Source organism: Marmota flaviventris, chromosome 16 (genome assembly GCF_047511675.1).
Source record: "Marmota flaviventris isolate mMarFla1 chromosome 16, mMarFla1.hap1, whole genome shotgun sequence".
Classification (NCBI taxonomy): domain Eukaryota; kingdom Metazoa; phylum Chordata; class Mammalia; order Rodentia; family Sciuridae; genus Marmota; species Marmota flaviventris.
In genome coordinates this window covers 17,713,310-17,736,706 of record NC_092513.1, presented here as the reverse complement: position 1 = coordinate 17,736,706, position 23,397 = coordinate 17,713,310, and the positions used below count along the sequence as shown (strand labels likewise).

The 23,397-nt window shown below is 40.1% G+C and overlaps 1 protein-coding gene across 3 annotated transcripts in view; it reads right to left on the bottom strand.

Annotated features, from left to right (window-relative positions):
- The window catches only part of Fech (ferrochelatase), a 32,762-nt gene extending 9,460 nt beyond the window's left edge, over positions 1 to 23,302 (bottom strand). The window contains exons 1-6 of one of the 3 annotated variants that reach the window (XM_027948976.2): positions 23,115 to 23,302; positions 19,206 to 19,351; positions 13,652 to 13,771; positions 12,227 to 12,375; positions 5,670 to 5,804; positions 2,615 to 2,721 (exon numbers count right to left, since the gene is read on the bottom strand). In XM_027948976.2, the coding sequence (XP_027804777.1) occupies positions 2,615 to 2,721; positions 5,670 to 5,804; positions 12,227 to 12,375; positions 13,652 to 13,771; positions 19,206 to 19,351; positions 23,115 to 23,120 (663 nt within the window). In that variant the 5' untranslated portion in view covers positions 23,121 to 23,302. The remainder of the gene's footprint in view (positions 1 to 2,614; positions 2,722 to 5,669; positions 5,805 to 12,226; positions 12,376 to 13,651; positions 13,772 to 19,205; positions 19,352 to 23,114) is intronic. The other 2 variants (XM_027948975.2, XM_027948977.3) reach the window with 2 other exon arrangements.
- Between the last annotated feature and the right edge of the window lie 95 nt (positions 23,303 to 23,397).

Here is a 23,397-nt window from a genome sequence, read left to right as displayed (position 1 = left end):
AGCTGGCATTTCCCAATTCACATGGATAGGTGCTGAAATGCCAGATCATAAGAGGCTTTCTTTCATCTCACACTTGAATCATTCTTTATCATTTCACTTATACAAAGTGAAATGATGCTACAAAGGACAGTAACAGGTCAATTGACAAAATTGGAATATGAACAGAAATGAGATAAAATTGAGTATCAATGTTTAAATTTCCTGATGTTGAATGCTGTGTTGCAGTTATGTATGAGAATAGTCCTGGTCTTAGAATGTTTAGGTGTAGAAGGTAGTAACACTCTCAAAATGTTCTGAAAAAATACACATGTATGCACAAACATACATAGTCATACACACAGAGCATGCAAATAATAAAGCAAGTAGGATAAATGTTAACAATACATGAATGTAGGCAAAGAGTAGAAGAAAATTCCCTATACATTTTTTTTTTTTTTTGAGACAGGGTTCTCTATTGCCCAGGCTGGCCACCTACCCCTGGGCTCAAGTGATCCTCCTGCCTCAGTCTCCAGAGCAGCTGGGCTAATAGGTGTATACCACAGCCTGGCTATACTCTTCTTATGCTTATCATTTTTTATAAATCCTTGAGATTATTTCCAAATAAAAAGATTTTTTTTAATTGATAAAGGGTCATTTCCCAGCCATACAAATCTGCCTTTGTAAGTATTTTGCTATATCAGTGGTCAGTCAATACTGTAAAAGGTGCAACTATTCCCTAATGAATATTGAGGTACTATCAATCATTCTAGAACTCTCAAATTTGATAAATAAATACCGTATTACCTAAGAAGACACCTAAAGTTAAGTTTCCCTCTTCAGAATTTATGATTTAGCAATAGATTAAATGTGGTAATATTTGATATAAATAAAAACTATACTTTCCGGTGGTCTTTGCAGAGTTTGGAAACTAAGGATGTTTAGAAAGGGTTATTTGGGGGCAACAACCTAGATAAGGAGGCCACTGTGAAGTTTAAGTAGCTTGGGACATAATTTGACTCCAATTTCTCCAACAGTGAGATAAATAGCAATATCAGAGATCATAGTAGTAAAATGACTATTTTGAGTAATTATTACCTGTAACAAGTAGAAATGTTTTAGTTTCTTTAAACTATATTTTTAGTTTTAGTTTAATTAAGGGTTTTAGTTTTGTTTTCATTTCCAAAAAAAAATTCCTAACTCATCCAGAGCTCAGTGTTTCTTTCCCTTTCTCAGCTTGCAAAACTGCAAACACGAACATTATACATCATGGCTCATCGCAGTCTCCAAACCATCTTCAACACCAAGGCGTCATGGGCACGTAACGTGCAGCTTAAATCACCTATAGCCCATCTGCGGGATCTTCTGCGCGCAGCCCTCTGCAGAATGAAAGAGGCACCGCGGCCCTCAGAGCTTTCAATCACACCATCCAGGAGGGCAGATAAATGCCTCTAAAATTCCCTTTTATTTTATGAACAGAGACTTCCTCAGTTAAGAGACCTTTCCATCTTTCTGCTTCCCCCCTTTTCAAAGGGCTGAATTTTAATGCAAATCTAATTACTCCCTCGATCAGCGCGGGCAGATGCTGTGCAGATCCCTCGGTACTCTGCACCACATGTCGAGGCTGACCTGAAACACCCCTCCCTCCAGCCACAGCCTCCAAGGGCTGCAGTCAGGGATGTGGGGCTCCGGGCAGTGCTGGGTCCTGCCAGGGAACACAGAGCCCTCGGTGACACCCATCCCCATGGGGGCTCCTTCTATTCGCCTTTTACTTAAAACTGGAGTTCACCCCCTGAATTAACCCTTTACCAGCCTAAGGGGCCGGGTCTGCTCTGGAGAGAGGGTCTGATTTTAATGATGTCTAGCACCATCTAGTGGTTGTAGATTTTAATTCACGGGGTATTTTGCCAGAGGTCAGAGAATGTTCAAAGAATGGAAAATAAACTGGACAATCTAGAACTACTGACAAAAAACAAAAAAAAAAACAACACTTATTTGTATGAATCAGGGCAATATTTTACCAACTGCCTTCCCATATTTGAAGGACATAAAAGAATAAAATACCAACTCAAAGCTATTTGTTTTAGAATTGTAGTTTAAAATGATTTTCCTAAAATCAAGTACCCATTAATATACGTATTATACATATAAGTTGTACAGGAGAAAGCTGAAACTTCTTAAATCAATGAAACTTTTTTCCATTGAAACATTTTTATTTTCATGTCTCAGAACATGTAGGCATATTAAATTTTTTAAATTTGATATTTTAAAATATTTAGAAAATAAAGGGTTTCAGTTATTGTCAGTAATTCAATCTATGAATGTAAATTAGCCGAAACATGTACAATCTTAAATATTCTTCTGGTCATTGGGAAACACAAAACTCAAAATGTTATTTTGTTATGATTTGAGACTAAGAGCATTAATGTGAAGAAAGAAAAGAGTAGAACTATTTTAATCTTTAAATTTATTTTCTCTTTTCATAATAAATCAGGAATCTAATACTTTCTTTTAAACCCCTGGCATGTAATTTAAGCAAGAGAACAAGAGGCTCAGAAGGACACCACAAACCAAGAAGGGACAAGAACCTGATCACTTCAGAGGCTGGTGATGGGGACTGCTGGCAGTCCTGGCTTACCTGGATGAGGAGGGGATGTGTAGGCCACCTGTCGATAGTGCTCCACTTCATCGTGGGCTTCTTTCCCATCTCATTATAGTACCTGTATATGGCATTTAAGCTGCTCCCTGAAATATAGTAGACATACTTTGATTATTGTGAAAATTTAAAAAGACTAGGAAAGGCAGTAATTAAAAGTTCAAAGTAGGTAACTGCTTCTATACAGAATCCCAGTCTAATTACAATCTTTTCAATACTCTAAAATGCATATAGATTTAACTACCCTGCAAATGAAGGTCACAAGAAAGCAATCAATTTCAACAGACTCTCAAAGATTATTGAGGCCATTTCTAGTGAGAAACGTGATGGTTGGAGATTTATGAAATATAAGCAGTTGTTACTTATCAGGACCAAGTCTTACCATTGAAAGCAGGTTAGAATTTTTTCCCATTATGAGGGTAATCAGTCCCGTTACAGAAAATGTATGGGTGAGGAAGAAAGGAACAAAGAAACCAGCCATTATCCCAGCATGCTAATGCAGTCATTGTTCTGTTCTAACACAATTGTTTTCAGGTATTTTCTTTATAGCTGCTTTGTTTTACAAAGTTATAATACTAGTATGTATGTGTGTGTGTGTGTGTGTGTGTATTTCTCTTGAGTATTTGTGCATTTTTATTTAATATTATGAGATAAATACTTTCTATGTTACAATGACAGTGTTATCACCACACATCTTCGTGGTATCACAATAAGGTGAGCCACACTTTCTATCAGGACTTTCTCTTTGTATGTGCTGCTACAACATCATTATCCCTAGAATAAGTTAAATGGATACCAAGTCCCTACAGGCAATCTAACAAAATTTGTATTTCTAAGTGGGAGATGAAAAATTGAAGCCTACAGGAGGGCAGATGGTGCCAACCAAAGCAACTTTTTCTTGGCCCAGGGAACTGGGCATTGTGGCCAAACTCCAACCCATGAAGCCAATCCTAAGTGGAGCCTCTTCCTCAATTTTAAAATAGGACAAGTTCCAAAATATTTGCTTGCTTCTCATCACTAAGCCAGTGGGTTTTCTAATCATAGGAACTATTAGTCAGTTAGGTTTCCCATTTAAAAGGCTAATCAGAACAGAGCCATATTTTAACTCAAATGTATGGTTAGGATAAGGCTCAATTTTCACAAAAATAAAAAGGTTCAATTTTGTGAGTAGAAAACAGTGAATCAAAAGAATCCCAATTGAGTCCATTCAATGGTCAAAAATAATCTCTAGAAATCAAAAGTAGTTACTACTATATTCATATTGCAAACCAATATTCATATTGCAAACCAATATTTTCAAAAAATATTCCATGTCATTTTCAGTTTCACAAAATACCTGGGTATCATTATTGGATATAATAAAAGGAATTTGGGCTTCTATATTAGCGCATTCAGATTACTCGGAAACAATAAACCAGCAGAAGGGGTAAAAGCAACTGAGAAAAGTGCTTGTGATAGACACCCAAACTATACTGGCTCTGCCACGACAGCTCATGTCTAAAAGACAAAATAGATAAATGACACTCTAGGGCCTCAAAGAATAAATGTGTATCTTAAAGGCTTTCACCCTCAGAGGTAAAGATGTACCTGTCCTTACACACAGATGCACTCAAGAAAAACTGAGTATGTTCTGAAGCTCCAAACACATACACACAAAAAAGCCAGCTGGAAAACAAAACCAAAAGTCAACCCTTTGTCATAGAAGAACAATCTTCTAAACCTACCTACTTTTGAGAGCAAACATTTATAGATTAAGGTAAATTTTTAAAAACAAAACAGAAGTAGAGCTTAAAAATTCTAAGATCTGACTCATTTCCAATAATATATTACCAAAAAAATTTGAAGTTGAGAAATACATTGCGAAAAGAAATAACAATTCAAATGCTTGAGGGGGCCTGACAGAGGCTCTGGATAAATATTTAAGGCACTCAACAAGCTCTGAATGTTTCTTCTACCAGTAGTCTTTGTTTCTCCCACCAGCAGCCTTTGTTTCTCCTTATAGTTATAGAAATAATAAACATTACTGCCTAAGAGCATTTTGGGAGTAAAAATAAGTGTATTTGTAGGTGACAGTAGGCGTTTTACCTATTAGCAATGACACAGTGATTGCCAAACAACTTGTTCTCCAGCTCCAGTTAAGTACATGGAAACTGCAAGCAGTAACATTTTCTAAAATAAAGAACACTGAAGGAAGTTTGCAAAGGGAATCCAGAACTGGATTTCAGTTTAACTATCAACCAACCATCACTGAATGCAGCACAATAACAACAAAAATACCACTACTGTCCATGCTATATAGGCATCTGCTTTCAAAAGGGAAACAACAATCACCTCTGCTAATTAATATCAGGGTAGCCATAAATACAAGGCTATATGTGTGCCAGGCACAGGGGCTACTCAGGAGGCTAAGGGATGAGGACCACAAGTTCAAAGCCAGCTTGGGCCATTTAGCAAGACCCTGTCTCAAAATAAAAAAGGACTAAGGGTAGAGCCCCCAGGTTCAATCCCCAGTACCGCCAAAAACATATTTGGAAAAAAAAAAAAAGAATGTGATGTAAACCTAGAGAGTGGCTTAAGGTTCATTACTGATTCGTTATCTAACTGTATTAAGGCAGTGAACACACACAGCCACCGCCTTCCACCCACCATTTGTAATTCTCAGCTGACCAGCCAATAATTCAAGGAGCAGATGAACCATGAGATTTCAAATGGACTGACCTGAACTCTCATGTTTAAAGGAGACAGGCTGGATTTGCCATTCAAATCTAAGTGATTTATCCTTTTTACGGCACTCAGACTCCCTGGTTAACTTTGCCAGGGTCTTATCCACCTGCCCATTGTCAAAAAAACACCCCTTGGAATGAGACAGTCATCATTACCTGAAGTACATGTATGAAGACACAAATGGTGTGACTATTCTTTGTGTACAACCAGAGACATGAAAAACTGTGCTCTATATGTGTAATATGAACTGAAATGCATTCTGCTGTTATACATAACAAATTAGAATAAATAAATTTTAAAAAGCCACCCTTACCAGTGGTAGAGCAGCTGTACTGTGGATACTGTGTGAAAGCAATGGCCCTTTCCAGTCCATCTCTCTCCATCTCGTCAATTGCTTCTTCTGTTAAAGGATGGACGTACCGGAATCCAATATAGTATTTGTGAGGAGCTATTAGGAAGCACAAGTGGAAAGGAGAAAGTATTAATCTTTATATAGATTCTTTAGAGTCACCAAACACAATGTAGTGCCCAGAACAAAGAACAGTGAATGTAATGTCCTATGATGCTGATAATGTGGGCAAGTTTAGAATATTCCTGGGATCTTAATTATTCTTCAGCTGGTACACAGACTTTCGGTCACTATTCTCTAAGATCAACCGCCTACCCATACACCTTTACTTAGTATGATGGTTTTTAAAATTCATACTTCTGTTCCTAATTGTTGGCTCAGAAAAGAGAGATTCAAGAAAAGGGAGGAAAAACTAGCACTTGTTCTTGTTCTTAAAGTGTCAACTCTTGCACACTAGACACTGGAGGAGACACTCTGCTCCCCCCACCCCCCAACACACACACACTTAAACTCCATTTATTAGATAGGGAAACAGAGATGCTGAAAGTTCACTGACCTGTCCAAAACCATACCTGGTGGGCAGTAGAGCTGGAATTGTAACCCGAGTCCCCCATTCCAAAGCCCATCTCCTTCTACATCCCATCTGTTCCCATTACCCACTTCCCTGAGCCCCAGGTCACCAACTTTATTAAACAAATGCAAAAGCACTGAGAGTCATATTAAAAGTTCATTGATAACATACATAAACAATGCTTAAGTTAGAGGCATCAAGTGAGATGTACAGTAATTGTTTGTGGCCCTAAAATGGCCTGAGTCTGCATCTGTGTTCCTTCTTCCTCTGTGGTTTCACCAATTCCCCTTTCTATCTTCTTTATCCTCCTGCATTCCAAAGGCAGTCATATTACATAAATATTCAGGCATTCATAAAATCATAAAACTGAAAGCTTCCTAAAGTCACCTGGTCTCGCTGCATTGCCTTTCATGAGATTATACAAAACTAACACTCAAAAATGATATTGAGCATACACTATACAAACGTCAAGGAATAACAGAACTCAGATTATGTTAGAACCCAGATTATGTTATTTTTCAAAGTATTTGCAGGGACTGCAATGAAGAACATGACACAAAATTTCCACTAGAAACAATTAGGTTGAAAGTGAAAGAAAAGATAAAGAATGTATCCTATACATACATGGATGTACACATGGGCAATATCCTTCATAACTTGACCCAGGGAACTATGAAATAATGGAACATGTTACCAAGGGCAGAAACAAGATGTCAATGGTCATGTGTGTGTGTGTGTGTGTGTGTGTGTGTGTGTGTGTGTTTGTGTGTAAGAATGGTCTGATTCAGTATTCTTGTGCTAGAGACTGCAAAAAAAAGAGGAAGGAAGGATATAAACGGAATCATTTTCAACTGTCAGTTCCTTCTAGGCCACAAATTTTATGTTCTCTTGTATAAAATAGATGAATTGTAGTTAAAACACCCCAGGGGACACGACCCTATAAGCAAATTTCAAAGGACCAACTGTTGGACAATTATGTGCTTCATTTTTAAAATTATCAAACATCACAAAACCTTCAAGTTCATTTCTAGGCAACCCTTGGCTCTCAGTGCTGAGGTTTAGCAAGCCAGAGGAAACAGCTTTCTAATCTACTTGGAGACAATACAATTAGCAGATTGACAGAGTGAGCTCCCCAGATGCTGCAGGTCAACCAGTTTCTCACATTGACTTTTCACCTGTCCAGTGTTTGAAAAGTGCAGTCTAAATGCCTGGGGTCTGGGAGTTTCCCAAATAGTGCAGACTAAGAGGGTTGAGAGACTGTTCTTGCAGATAAAGTCAGGGTGGTGACCATGTTTTTAAATGAGACAGAGTAAAATACTCTGGAAAGAACAGATAATATTTTCTAAAGGTCTACAAACACATATTTAGAAAAAGTGGCCATGCACCCTGACTTGGCCTAGCCTGAAGAGCCAACAAGCAATGTTCATGAGGGTCCCTGCTGTCATAATGAATGTCTTACAGTTGGCTATCCCTGGCAGGACACAGGGAGGGGAAGGAGCCTCTCAGACATTAACCAGCACCACATTTGGTGGGCACCACACCTGGCCAGAGTGATGGCCAAGCACACAACTCACTGGCCTGGCCTAGTCTGCCTCAAAATGGACATACTTTGGAGGGAACTATGAGAAGAAAGAAAAATGGGATTTTTAAACAGTAAAACTTCATTAATTTAGGATGTACAATAGTTCCCCTGTGGGACATGATCCTTTAGAAGAAGGGTCTGAAACATGTAGCATGATGCTTTTTAATTTGCATCAGATGGTAAACTCTGGGCCAATGGTGAGAAATAAAAACTCACATTTAGTGAATTTTGGCCACATACCATGCAAATGTCTTTTAGGATTATCTCATTTAATTTTCACAATGACCCAAGAAGTGGATTCTGCTATCTCCCTTTCAGAAAGGGGGCTTAGTGAGGTAAGCAAACTGCCTGAAGTCACACACCAGGAGGAAGCAGCAGGGCCACCTGACCCAGATCCCAACCCCCTACCCACTGTGTTCTCAGCTTCATTAAAAGCAGTCGCTGCCCACATAAGCAAACTATAATTTTTAAAAACATATTTTAGACTTAGACTTTTCATCCTATGAATATACTTCTCACCTGTGTCATCTATGTTCTACATGATTATACTGCCCTGTAATTATGTGAAACCATATCCCTTGCTATAACTCACTATATCGGGTAATTATTCAATTCTATGCAAAACCAGTGCAAATCTCAAAAATTTCCATTCTGGCCACCAAGCAACAACCATGTCCCTAAAAAAGGACAGTGTGAAAGATTTTTATCTGTTTACAATCATGTTTTCTTGCTTCAAGATTTCTTAGTAGAAATAAACAAAAAGACATAGTTCAAAGGTCAACTTTATAATTGTGTAGAAAAGAAGGGAGGATGTCTTAGTCATTTTCTGTTGTCACAACTAAATACCACAGACTGAGTAATTTTTATAGACTAGGAGTTCATTTGGCACAGTTCTGGAGGCTGGAAAGCCCAAGAGCAAGGCACCAGCATTGGGCAAGGACCCTCTTGCAGCATAGTGACATGGCAGAGGGTACTGCATGGCAAGACAGAACAAGCATGCTAGCGCAGATCTGTCTTCTTTTTTAAATTTTTTAGTTGTACATGGACACAATCCCTTTTATTTATTTATTTATTTTTGGGTACCAGGGATTGAACTCAGGGGCACTCTGACCACTGAGCTACATCCGCAGCCCTATTCTGAATTTAATTTAGAGACAGGGTCTCACTGAGTTGCTTAGCGCCTCGCTTTTGCTGAAGCTGCATTGAACTCACGATCCTCCTGCCTCAGCCTCCCAAACCCTGGGATTACAGGCATGTTCCAGTCCGCCCGGCTTATTTATTTATTTTCATGTGGAGCCGAGGATGGAATCAGTGCCTCACACATGTGAGGCAAGTGCTCTACCACTGAGCCACAACCCCAGCTCTCTCCTCTTCTTCTTATAAAGCCACTATTGCCATCATAGGTGTCCCACCCTCCTGATCTCATCTAACCTTAAGAGCCCAACTCCAAATGTCATTGACATATGAATTCTGGGATTATTTCCAATACATAAACTTTGGGGGACACTAGAGAAAGAAAACTTGAGAAACGTGAAAGAGGAACAGAAGGGACGGAACTGACTGTTGGTTCCTCTAAAAGGCACTGGGTTCGGCTTAGTGTGCACTCATTGAAGTGCAAGTAACAGGACAGGGAGCCTACTTCTGGACAATCTGGAGAGCCACAGAGCCCCGTAGTGATTTTCTTGGTCTTCACTGCAAAACTCCCCCACCAAGCTTTGAAGCCTACACACTATTTCATTTATCCTACATTCATACTCTGTGCTGATCAGCCCGTACACATTTTGTGTACCATCTCTACAATAAGTCTCCAAAAGATTTTCTCTCTGCTTCATAAGAAGACTGCCTGAAGCAGCAAGGTCTCACTGAACTGGAAGCTTCTTATAAATAGAAACCACGGTTTTCAATTCGGAATAGCAGCACTAAACAATGCGTAGCATTCAATAGGCTGCTGTGGAATGAATGAATGGGTGGTCTTGGCCTATGTTCAACACCACTGCCATACCCCAAAGCAGGCCCACTAACATGATAGGTGTGGTCATCCATCATGGTTTAAGTGGCTTGCCAACCGGTGGCCACAGAGAATAGTGATTTGCCAAAATGGTCACCAATACCAACACACACCCAGGACCAGGACCCTAGATGAGCTTCCAAGATTCAGAGAAATCTAAAGCATTCCCAAGAGAAGTAACCTTCTGCCTCTGTGAAAACCACCAGGAAAGTTAGCTCCATGAAGGTAACACATAGCTCACTTGCTCCTCTGTTGCTCAGCATTGTGTGTGACCCGTGGCCAGTGCTTACGCACACCTGGTGGCTGGTTGTTGGATGGATGTGGGAATTCATGGATGAAAGAGTGGCTGTGTAAGTGGGGAAATGAATGGAATGAGCAAAAGAGGAAAGACAGTTTCCTGCCACATTAGGAGTGAGTGTAATGGGACAAGCCAGCTGACTCAGGCTCCATAAATACCTGAAACTTAGGCCCACACTTCCAATAAAGAGTAGTGAACTTTTTAAAGTAAGACTCTAAAAGATAGAACACTTAATCCCTGTTTTTTCAAAACCACTTTCACATTTTGATTATGTAAGCATGAAGTGGACATTATTATCCTTTGATGCCTACCAAAGCAGAGAACGATTAATCCCAGAATTTACAAGCTTGTAACTTCCTGTCTTTGCATAACATAGACACACATTAAAATGATCAGACATTTGATACTGAGTGGAACATTGGTTCAATCCAGGTCATTCTGTGGGAACTCTGCCCAGCCAACCAGTGAGACTGAGGCAAAAGGTGGCTTGATGGGTTTGGACAAATCACAGAAACCAAAGTGGAAGGAGAGGTGGGAAGGATGCTCTTCCATCTGGTTTCCTTTCTCTAGTCTGACATCTCTATTAGGGGTCTTGATGTTGATGGGTACCATAGTAACATGTAAACAAAAAAAATGGCACCTTTCTGCCTCTTTTTTCTACTAAATAAGCTGCAAACCTGATTCACACTAAACCTTTTATGATGATAAAGTGTTAATAATGAGGGGCTGGGGATGTGGCTCAAGCGGTAGCACGCTTGCCTGGCATGCGTGCGGCCCAGGTTCGATCCTCAGCACCACATATAAACAAAGATGCTGTGTCCTCCGAAAACTAAAAAATAAATATTAAAGTTCTCTCTCTCTCTCTCTCCAAAAAAAAAAAAAAAAAAAGTGTTAATAATGAGAGAGTTTGTTCTCTACCAAATAGGAGTAAATGGAGAGCAGCCAAGTTTTCTTCCACTAACATTTAAAAAGATGCACTGTGGCATCTGTGGCTGAACTGTATAAGAAATGCCCTTGAGCCACAGCGGCAGGCAGGACGCAACCTAATATTCAGAAGCACGATTGAACAATTTTCCAAGTGAAATGATCTGCTAAGGGACTAGAAACCTTTGTCCCTTCGTACAATGGGAAATGGTGGATTCTGAGAGCAATTCAAGTTGATGCTCAATGATTTCTCCTCAGAGAGGGGAATACTCCTTTTGGTCCTGCCTAATGGGGGCTAATTTGCCTTGAGAGTCTCCACAGTGTCACACTCCTGTCCTGAGTCCTGAAACCCTAAAATGTATCTACAATGAATGTATTTCCTGTGTCCTAATACGAACATTTTTTTTTGCAATATTAACACGTCTCTTATTGGTCCACATCTACAATAGATGATGTCTTAAAATTAATTGCCAGTATTTTGTGTTTCTCAGTATTGTACAGAAATAATGGTGTATCCTGCATTGAGTGAGTCTTGGATGCGATTCAACATGGCACTTGTAGTTCATTTGTGCATTTGGTGTCTCATTCTGTACACGATTGTTCTGCTTAAAAGTTCTCAAAGGGCAGTCACCAGATGTGTACAATCCTCTTTTTAGTTCCATGTCCAATGTGCCACTTTGATATCTGCCAATGGTGCTGCTGCTGAGAGCTGAAAGCAGTCACTGAATGCTGCTTAGTGTCTCATGGCTTCAGTGGAAGGTGCTAATTCTGCTCTCGATGTTGATCTAATTATCTATCCAAACAGAAAGAAAGGGCCACAGCAGCAGCTCAATCCATTTCTGAAGGACTTCTTTCCAATACAATGATACATGCATTTTTTATTCATGTTGCTTCTGCCTTATAATCTAGCTATGTAACACCTTGAACCTCCTTTTGAAACTCATGGTACAAATTTTCCGCTTTTTCCTTTGTAACATAGAAAGTAATGGAAAGGCTCTAAAGTGCAAGGGTAATGACTTGAGAACTCAGTTAAGTGATCATATATACACACATCAGCACTGCATCCAGTACTATTTTAAATTTCATAACTACTTTGAAATAACAAGCCTAGCATTATGTTAATGAAGAAACAGTGTACCTGTGTTAGGGGACAACTCATCCAGCAGTTTCACCATGCCTTCTCCTTGCTTGGAAGTCCACATCTTGATGGGGGATCCACCTCCAATCCTGCGATACTGTTCTTGAATTTTGGGGGTTCGGCGTTTGGCGATGAATGGTGCCAGCTTACTAAACCATTTAACATGTAGGTAAGTGGATTTTATTCCACCTTAGCAACCTGAGAAATATTTTCTACTCAATAAAGATAAGCAAAAATTTAAGACAAACCTAACAAGGTCAAGCCTTTATAAATAAAAGCTTGAGGTCACTGACAACAGCTAGTTCTTTGGACAGAGAACAGAGAGCTGAAGCTAGATGTTCTCTAAGGAATAATCACCTCCGTTCTCTACTAGTTGTTCTAGCAGCACACCTGGAAGATTCAGGACTCCTGACATCCACGCAGAGAGCCCTGGATCCTTACTAGCTACTATCTTATATATTGATTTTGTACCTAACAAGAATTAGTATATAAAATATAGGAAGTATATATTGCTCTTAATTTAACAAAATGAATGTTAATTTATAGATATGTACTTATAAATATGATCAATGATGTGTGCAAAAAATATGTACATTGCAACACTGTAAACAACTTAATTGTCTATGAGTGAAGCACAAGCCTAGCATTATGTTAATTTTAAACAGTCATTTTAAAAAATGAGCTAGATCTATATATTATGATATAAAACAAAATACAGTGCTAAGTTTTTTAAAAAATAGAAAAGTGACAAATAATGTTCATAAGTACATTCACATTTGTGTAACAAAGTTGGGGGGAGATATTTACAGATACACACACACACACACACACACACACACTCAGCTATGCATTGACTATTTCTGGATGTTTACCTCTGGGCAGGAAACTGGGAGGCTGGAGTTCAAGGAAAAGGGACACTTACTTTGTACCATCAATATATTTATACTATTTACATTTTTAAATCATATTTATGTATAAATGTTTCACTGCAAAACCTATTTTAAAAGGAAAGAAGGACATAGGAAAGGAAGAATGAAAGAGAGAAGGAGAATAGCAGTAATCCATATTCAAATACAAAAGAATAATCATCATTGCTTCTCTGAGTGTTAATCAGCCGTTACGTGCCAAGTACAAATATATCTTTAAAAATCTTTAAAGGTACTTCCATTGTGTCAAGACAACTGCAATTTCCAGGGCTCTGGGGAGGAGAGGGCTCAAGCAGAATGCTCACTAACTAGCTTCCACCCTATTAGTTCTTTCTGTATCACATCTTCTGAGTTCCTAAAGACGGAATGCTGCTGTTCTAACCACTACTAGATATGTATTGAAACTCTTCAATTTTTTCAAACTCCAGAGCTGAGGTACATGTAAAGCCAAATGCATTGCATATGTTTTTTAAAGTGCAGGGGTTTATACATATCTTACTTTTGAATAGGAAGTGTCATGAGGTCTCGGTCCAAGAAGAGCCTCAGAAGGAATTCATGAACGTCTCCAAGAGTTTCGGGGCCTCCCATGTTCAGCATTAATATTCCGGTTTTTGGCTTCCTATATAAAATAAAATGCAACAATTCATTTGTCACACATTTTATTTTCCTCTAGGACATACTTGATTCAGCTAACAAACTCTCAACTGGATCCAAATGGAAAATCTACAGACCTTTTTGCTGCTACCCCATGGTTGCCTATTTGGGGACACAACAGGCCTCCACTTCTCCATTTTCCCAGCTCAGACTCTGACCTGCGTCTCTTAGCTCCATCCATTGCTCTTAACCGGGCTCAAATGTTTCCCTTTTAACCTGTCAACCCTAAACAAAGATCTGATTCTTTAGGGACTTAGAGTCAAAGTAGAAATATAGCATTGTCCTGAGGTTGAAGAATCTGTACATGTCAGAGCCTTTATAGACATACAGTTCTCAACCTCCCCAAATTTCAGGTTTTCACATGTGCTAAATAGAAGTCAAAAGTTGTTTTGAGAATTCAGTGCTCAAGTACTGAGTTACTTAGCATGATCTGGAACATAATAAATCTGATACAGAGAAGGATTCCCATGTAACTTTAAACCTCCAAAGTACAGCATAAGACCATCTCTCACTCATTTATCTGCTCACTTTTGTGAATTATAAAATGAGTCCTGACTTCAATTACTTTTTGCTACTCTGCTTCCTTTTCCACTGCCTGCCTTTACTCTTTCTTCCATGACCCCTGCTATGATAAACTACATTTCTCACTCTATGCTTACCTTCCCTGAAAATCCACTGCTTAGAGAATTCCTGGAAAAAAATGTCACTAACATTTAAGTTAGTCCAAAGCTAAAGAATCAAGCATTGCATAAGTAGGAAGAAGCAAAAATAAAGTAAAAGTTGTTAACAAATGTTTTAAGTCAAGTAGCTTCAGGAAAATTGGAAAAAAAAAAAACCAAAAAAAACCAGAAGTACTATACAGAAAAAAAAAAAAAAATTAGACTTCTAAATCCCACACAGCGTTGGAGCCTACGCGGCCTGAAGTCAGTCCAACTGGGAGTTCTCTACTCCTAATCCCTGCCAGGGGCAAGGTAAAGCTCAGGGCTAACTGTCTGTCTCCATGTGCTCTGGGAACCACCAAAGACCATGACTAGAGAGACCCAGAACTAGAAGGTCAGGGTCTGAGCTGGACCAGGAGAATTGGGGGCCTTGCATGCCCCCATGAACGAAGAGCCATGTGATGGCAATGAAGAAAATAAGGAACAGGAGTGTTCCGTTTGTTTCCCTTTTCTTTTTAAAATTCAAATATATCTATGGATTCACCTGTTCAGAACATCTCATAGAAATGGAAATACAACTGTTTCTGATTTCTTTCCCTTAGCATAAAATGTCCAAGGTTAATCCATGTTGCAGGAAAGAATCAGTACTTCACTGCTGTTTATTGCTGAATAATATCCTATTGTATGGCTGTATCCTCCATTTATTCCTGATAAAGCAGCTGAGAAATAGCCAGCAGAAGTTTATCTAAGTGCCATTATTATAAATGGTGAGGGGCCCACTTCCTAAACCTAACATGGGGCCACCTCTGGCTCCCACAGCAGTAAACCAACCCTGCTGAGATGGTTCTCTTTTGGAAGACTGTTCTTAATGTGTTCTGAAAGTAATGATATTACAATTACATCTTAACAGCAGTTTTAAACAACTTTAACAACATTTGGCAATAACATTAGGGAGCAGCATGTGTCAAATTTATACAGGTGGAAACTACTTTCTTGATCAAACACACTGTAGGTGAATGAGATGGAAATCTGAATTCTCAGCTCAGACTTTAGAGTAAGAACCAATTAACAGGGAAAGGGGAGATGCAGCATTACAAGGAAGTCGGGGATTTTCTAATTTAGAACCCATTATAAAAATTAACTAAGATCACTTTTTATATAATTGTCTTGGACCAGGGTTTCTCAATCTCTACACTCTTGACATTTTGGGCCAGATAATCCTTTGCTGTGGTGGACTGTCCTATGCAATGTAGCATGTTTTGTAACTCCCTGCCCTCTACCTAGTAGATGGCAACAGTACATACCCTACCCCAGTATGACAACCAAAAATGTCTCCAGACAATGCCAAATTTGTCCTCAGAGGGATAAAATGTCCCCAATCACATTTATAACCACTATCTTAGAAAAAAGAGCTTAACCCTCTTTTGACTGAACCAAGTGATGACACTTGGTTCATTAAAGATGTCATTATTATAGAACTTTTCCATATAGAAGTCCTATTACTAAATTAACTGTGGTATGGTTTTCTTTTCTTGCTACCTCAAACTTCCAGAAGCATCATTTTGTGAGACTAATATGCCTTTAATCTTTATACTTAGACCACCAGTCTTCTCCTGGGATCCTGTCTTTCACCCTCAAAATCTGTGACTCACAATAAATTAAGTGCATTTTCCCATGGATTGCTGCCAGTTAAAAGATTACTGGTTAAGAAACCCCAGGCTAAAAGACTTACCTAAGCCACAGAGGTTATCAATGCGCAAACGGGATTTAGAACTGTGTTTTTCATCTATAACACCTGAGCTCAGAACAAGAGTGGCTTAAAAGCGGATGTCACTCTGCCCTGCTCATGATTTTGCAGACCCATGTTGATCTTACACATGAAAGAGATGCACATGATTTGAAAATGCCCAAATACACATGCACTTAATTCAAAACTGTGTTGTGCATGATGAATGGCGTATTAGTAAGCCTTAGTCGGACTCTGCTCTATTCCAGAAAGTGAAGTGCAAAGCTTTAGTCAAGGGTCTCCGTCTCTTCTCCCCTCCAGACAGAGCACACCTGAGACCAAGGTCTGACTGGTCAAGTTCCCTCTGTTTAAACATAAAACTGTATGCAGCAAAACATATTTGAAAGGTTTAAATGTTTTGCCATTCTTATATTCTGGGACTCTCAAAATATAAGGGTTTTCTTTTGAACTACTAAATGGACATACTAGGAACTTAATCTCATCAATTAATAAAGAAAATAATAATTTTATCCTACTATATATAATCAGCATTAAGGAAAGGAAACAAATTCCAAATCCTAAATTAAACCTTCAAGATGTAACTGACCTGTGGATCTCGGCCACCTAGAGAACAGCCTGTAGTTTTACAAGATCTGCACCAAATCTGCACACACACACACATATACACTGCCTGTTTTGGGAAATAGAAATTTTACTATAACACAGTTCCAATCATGTGTTCATATATTATTTTTGTTCTCACATTGCAACAGCAGAGGTGCAGAGCAGTGAAGAGATGATATGGCCTGCATGCCTAAAAAAATTTATTACCTAAACCTTTACAGAACAAGTCTGCCAACCCCTAATCTAAAATAGCATTATCTAGTATGGTTATGGTTTGAATGTGAGGTGTCCTCCAAAAGCTCATATGTGAGACCATGCAAGGTTTGGAGGAGAAATGATTGGTTTATGAGAGCCTTAACCCAATCAGTGAATTGAGTGGTAGCTGAAGGCAGGTAGGGTGTGGCTAGGAGGAGGTGGGTCAATGGGGGCGTGCCTTCAGGATATATATTTTGTATTTAGCAAGTGCAGTCTCTTTCTCTGCTTCCTGATCATCACATGAGCCACTTCCCTCCACCACTTTCTTTTGCCATGATGTTCTGCCTCACATCAAGCCCAAAGGAATGAATGGAACCTCTGTTTAAACATATTGACTGAGACCTCTAAAACTGTGAGCCCCCAAATAAACTTTTCCTCCTCTAAAATTGTTCTGGTCAGGTCTCTTAGCAGCAGCAAAAAAGCTGACTAAAACAAGTATTCTAATTTAGTTCACTCCAAGCGTTAAACAGCACAATGCCTTCAAAAGGTCTGCCATCAGAATAATACACAAAGGCATGTATTGTTTCAACTCAAATACGGAAAAACCAGAAATAACCTATGACTATAATGTGAAACTGGATGAATTATGATTTAATAAAATATTCCTAAGCTACTAAAATAATACAGAAGAATATTTATAATTATATGATGATATAATAATAAATTATAAAATAGAATGTACAGCATTATGACATTTCAGTAAGTATATATCGAGTGAATACAAATAGATACAGAGATAAAATGTTAGATGGTAAGATTATCAGTGATATTTTTTATCTTTTATTTTTCCCATTTGTATTTTTATTGCTTTTCTATAAATAAGATATAAAGTAACTTAATAGAATCTAGGGCTTATTTTAGATTTTTATTTAATTTGAATAATTTAAATTAAGGCTATTTATGTTATTGGCTTTTGCCACTAGAATAATATAGTGATGAAATAACTTTCCTTCCAGGATCCCACATTGAATCAGTTTTTCACCTTAAACCAATACCTATTCCAACCCCTAGGAACTTAGGGATAAGGTGGGAAGAGGCGCTGCCGAAGGCAGGAGGACCAGTGCCCTGCTTGGCTCACTGTCAACCAAAAATGACATCTGTACTTCTCATCCTCCTCACTAACTCCATCTTTTAGGAAGACTGAGTTGAGAGGAGATGGTTTGCCACCCATATGTCCTATCCCTAAAAAACTTCAGTTTACTTAGCATTCTATCAATGAACCTCTGATCACCATGAAAAAGAGCAAAGATAAAATTGGAATATTCCATTTTCAGGGCTGCTTTCCTACACTGACATGAGGTCTTTAGAAAGGTCAATGAGTTACACAGGTCACAGCTACTTTCTTCCTTTCACTCTGCCTGGTGTAAAAGCTTACCATTCCTTGGTACCCTTAGATCTAAACAACTTCCCTTTATAAAGTCTGCTCTAGCTGCCCTTCAGAGGAGGACCTGAGGACAGTTGTGGCTTCTGCTATCAAAGAGGACACTCTGCAACATACCTGCTGCCTTCCACCAGCAAATAAAAGAGGTGAGGAAGGAAACATATACTTGATTTATTTAATAAGTTAAAAATCAAAGTATGTCATTTATAATTATGTTCTAATTATGGTACAGTCTTCTATAGAGTTCTTTTTAAAAAATATTTATTTATTTTTAAGTTTTTAGGTGGACACAATATCTTTATTTTACATTTATGTGGTGCTGAGGATGGAACCCAGTGCCTTATGCATGCTAGGCAAGAGCTCTATCACTGAACCACAACCCTACCGCTCTATAGGAGTTCTTGATAAGTTAGTTTCTCTTTATCCTGTATAGGACATGTTTCAGGCATAATTATGTTAAGTTCATAAATACATTTCCAGCATACACATAATTTGTGTGACATATTCCAAGACCAAATTCTTACATGATGTGCAGGCTAGTTTCATGTGTTCTCTTTTCAACAAAAGCCCTACTGAGGGCTAGGGGGCATTAAAATTTGTAGTTTAACAGCTATTTAGAGGAAGCCAAGAAAATAACATAGCCCTTCCGATACCCTGGGTTTTCCCAGTACCTCTCCTCCTAGGTATCTTGTAACCACTGGTGTGTGCAACAATAAAGACAAATTCTTATTTGTACCTAAAATTAGACTCATACCTCTTTTCCAGTTGAGCTTGAGGTTTTGTACTCTTAGTCTGTTGGGCCTTCTCTGTGGGGCCTGCCGCTGCCGCTGTACCCAACTGACACCTCCATGGCTGACGGGCCCTCGAGCTGCCATGCACCACTGTGACAAAATTAAAGTGCTAGCATGAAATCTAGCTGGAAAGTAATTTCTTTTGAAGAGGTCCTCAGGGTATAATTCCTGGCTTTAAAATTTAAAGAGATGTGATGGCAGAGGTGATATTCCCAGTATTTCTCTGCAGGCGGGTAGAAGCACTTAAGGCCTCTCCAAGGGGATGGGTGGAGATCCCTGCCCTAGAATGGCTTATGAGAGCCTGCAGGGAGGCAATTTGGAAGCCACATACCACCTCTCCCTGCCTTGGCTGCAGTTTTGATATGATCCCTCATAAGAACCCCTGTACATTCTAAATGTTACTGAGGGTGGTGGTCAGGGGAAAGGTGAGGGATCCACAGAAAGATGAAGGGTTACTGATTTAGGGAGTGAAAATTGGGCCAGTGTCCAGTGAACTGCAGATCTCATTTCTGCCTCCAAGCACCAGTAAAGCACCAGTGCTGTGAACCCCAGTAATGCCCTTGAGCCCTGGCAAGGGTCAGGGGCCTCTGCTTTACAGGCCAGCTCTGGCCATCCTCTCACTGCACCCCACCCACCCATGGAGTATGCAATTGACATGGCCAAGGAGACAAGCCTGCCCCAGAGTCCACACCCCACACACCAGACCCAAATCCCAGGACTTAGGAATCGATAATTCTCTGTTCTGAAAGCCCCATCCCATCCGCAGGTCTGCCCATCCATCCTCCTGAGTGCAGACTGTGCCATCAGTATAAACAATCCTGGAACTGAAGCGTGGCCAAGGGGTGGCAGGCGGCAAGAAGAGAAGCAGGAAAGCCTGAAGGTCGACTTTCCCAAGGCCTCCACATTTCTGCAGCAGCTCATGAGAGTTCAAGTCAAGAGTGTACCCTTGTAATTGAGACCAAGGTCTATGTCAGAGGACAAAACACATCCCATTTTATTAGCTTACTATCCCACATGTGCTATATATGCGTCCATATATACTTTTGACCAGAGCCTCACAAGAGTTAAAGGTAGGCCTGGAGAAGGCACATGAATTGAAGAGTCCACATGCCATGCTCAGTTGTAGCAAGAGAGTGTTGATCCTCAGACATACAGTGAAATTAAATTGAAGCCAAATAGGTATTGAAGAGGGCAACGTGGGACAGTACTACTGTTTCCCATGCAGTACACAGGACCTCCTTCCCCACTCTCAGGCCAGTAGGTTAGAAATCAGCTTGAGTCTGTGGCCAAGTCACCCTGAATGTCTTGTCTCATCTTGTCTTGTCTCATCTTGGAAGCTAAGCAGGTTCAGGCCTGGTTAGTACTTGAACAGGAGGAATCAGCTTGAGATCAGCCTCCTGCTGTCGTCCTAAGAGGCAGAAGTACACTGATGAGTAATTCAGGCTGTGGACCTGCCAGGTCCGACTCTGAATTAAGTTCTGTCACTTATAAGCAGTAACCCAGGGCCAAGTTATGATCTTTCTGAGCCTTCACTTCCCAGCTATAATATGACATTTTGCTATTGGAACTCTTATGAGGAATAAAGCAGATAAGACAAGTGAAGCACTCCACAGTGTCCACCACGTGGTTGGTGCTATCATTAGTTTCATTTGTAAGTTTCTAGAGAATAGAAACTACATCTGCTCTGAGTTCTCTTAAATCACCCAGCATGTGTACAAAATATAGGAAAATTATATAAGTAAGCCACTTAGATTTCCAACTATCTAGATTGTGCATACTCCCAACAGAGCCAATGACATGGGTTTGTGCTGAGTAATCCTAACTAAGTCAAAGTGAAAGTACAAACTGATATAAAGAAGTTCAATTCCTGCCAGGTCCACTGGTGCACAACCATAATCCCAGATAACGGGGAAACCAAGGCAGCAGGATTGCAAGTATTAGACCAGCCTCAGCAATTTGATGAGACCCTGTCTCAAAATATAAAGGTCTGTGGATAAAGTTCAGGGGTACAGCAACACCACTGAGTTCAATCGCTAATAATGGGGGGAGAAAAAAAAAGTTCAGTTCCATTCACATGAAGACTCAAAGCAACACACATCTCCTTAGTTTAGAAAAGTTTAATTCTAAACTACATAGTAAGATTTCACCAAGTTCTTAATTTCATATATAAATAAGATTCCATCAGATTACATGGGGTATGAGAACAGAACTTTGGTATTCCAAAAATTGACCACTGGTCATAAATAAAATTTCTTCTTGCAAACCTAAAAAAAAGGAAAAGGAAGGAAGTTGGGATAAGACTAGATTCTCCATCTAGTACATTAGGATTTCCTAGTACAGTTTGGGAACTGGTGGCTTTTTGAGTTAACTATTCCATGCCCTTGTTTACAAAATTCTTTTCTCCATGGCTGACCAAATTTGTAGAGAGGACAGTGATGCTGCTAATAAGAGATGCTTTCTACTCAGGACTTAGGGTTAATACACCTATCTCTTCAGGGCATCTCTAAGACACTCTCCTCCCCTAGAGAGCTTAAAGGTTCTAAAAAAATGAAGTACCTTCCTCCCTAGAGAGCTTAAAGGTTCTAGAAAAATGAAGTGCCTTCTACCAAACAATTAGAATTTGTCTTGCAAAAAGAGTTAAAAGTAATCATTCAAAGGATGAGCTGAGACTGCTAAATACAAAGTATGTGTTCTGGAGCCAGAAAGATCTGGGAAATCCCACATAGGATCAACAAGCTGCACTTGGGCAATTCATTGAAGCATTGCAAGTCTCACTTTTCCCATCTGTGAAATGGTGATAAGGCTGACTTACGAGCTGTTGTGATGATTAGAGGGGGAAAAAACTATGCCTCATCCCCAAAACAAGACCTGACCACTGCATGTGGTTAGGCAAAGAGATTAAGAGTACTCAGTAATAAGACTTGCCCACTTACAAATTAGGACGAGGTAACTTTGCCCTGCCCACTGCCTTTACAGGGACAACTGGTCTACCTGTGGACCAGCTATAAACAATAAACGTTCTCAAAAAGGGGTATACAGAAGAAAAAAAGATGATAAAAGAAAATAAAGCTCCACAACTCCAGGGAAAACCCAATAGAAAAAGCATTCAAAAATGTATCTGTGACTTAAGTTCATGAGTATCACTGGTTCTTCAAAAGCAAATTATTTTTAATATTTTGGATGCTTGGGGTAGAGCAGAAGAGGGTAGAATGCAAAGTACACAAGACTTAAATATATAATATAACCATTTTCTATCACATAGGAGATTGGGATTATTTCAAAAGGTGCACATAAAAATATGCATCGTTTTATATAATAAACAGTAGAAGCCAAGCACAGTGATTCAGGAAGCTAAGGCAGGAAGATAAGAAGTTAAGCAACTTGGCCAGACCCTATCTCAAAATTCAAATATAAAAAGGGCTGGGATGTAGCTCATGGTAGAGTACCTCCGAGTTCAAAAGTAGAAATAAAGTTCTATATTGCGAAGATTAATAAACACCTGGGAGGGAATTGCTGAGCAGATGTCCATGGTAGTGATAATGGTGATGCCTGCTTTACCGTCTTTCAAGTGACAGGCCCTTAATGTAACTTCCTTCCCGCAAACCCCAAAACAATCGTTAGTACAGATGACAGTAACTAAGGCTCTGGGTAAGTCAGCCACAGCTCACGTCCACCCAGCGGGCCCGTGAGACTCGGCGGCGCGCCCCTTGCGCGGGCCCCACCCGGCGGCCTCAGTGTCCATCCTGGGTCCCTCCGCAACGCCCCTCGCAGCTCAGGAGCCAGCAGGCCGGAGCGCCCCGCTGCGAACCGCCCACTGCCCCCGGGGACGCAGGGACCTCAGCCTCGACTGCAGCCGCGACAGCCCCACTTACTCCCATCGCGGAGCAAGGCTCCTGCCGCTCGCAGGGCCGCAGCCATGTTTGTGCCGGCAGAAAGCATTTCCGGGGCAGCCTCGACCGGGCTCCTGAGTTCCTCCCGCAGCGGCACCCTCTGGTACCGGCCCAACCAACACCGAACCTGGGGAGCGCTCCCCACCCGCGCACCGATCCCTTTTCAGGCGCCGCAGCACCCGGCACCCTCGCGGCGCGCAAGTTCATTCGCTGCCCTGTGAGGGCGGGGCCCGACGGGAGCACGCCCCTCTCGGGAAGTCAGCTC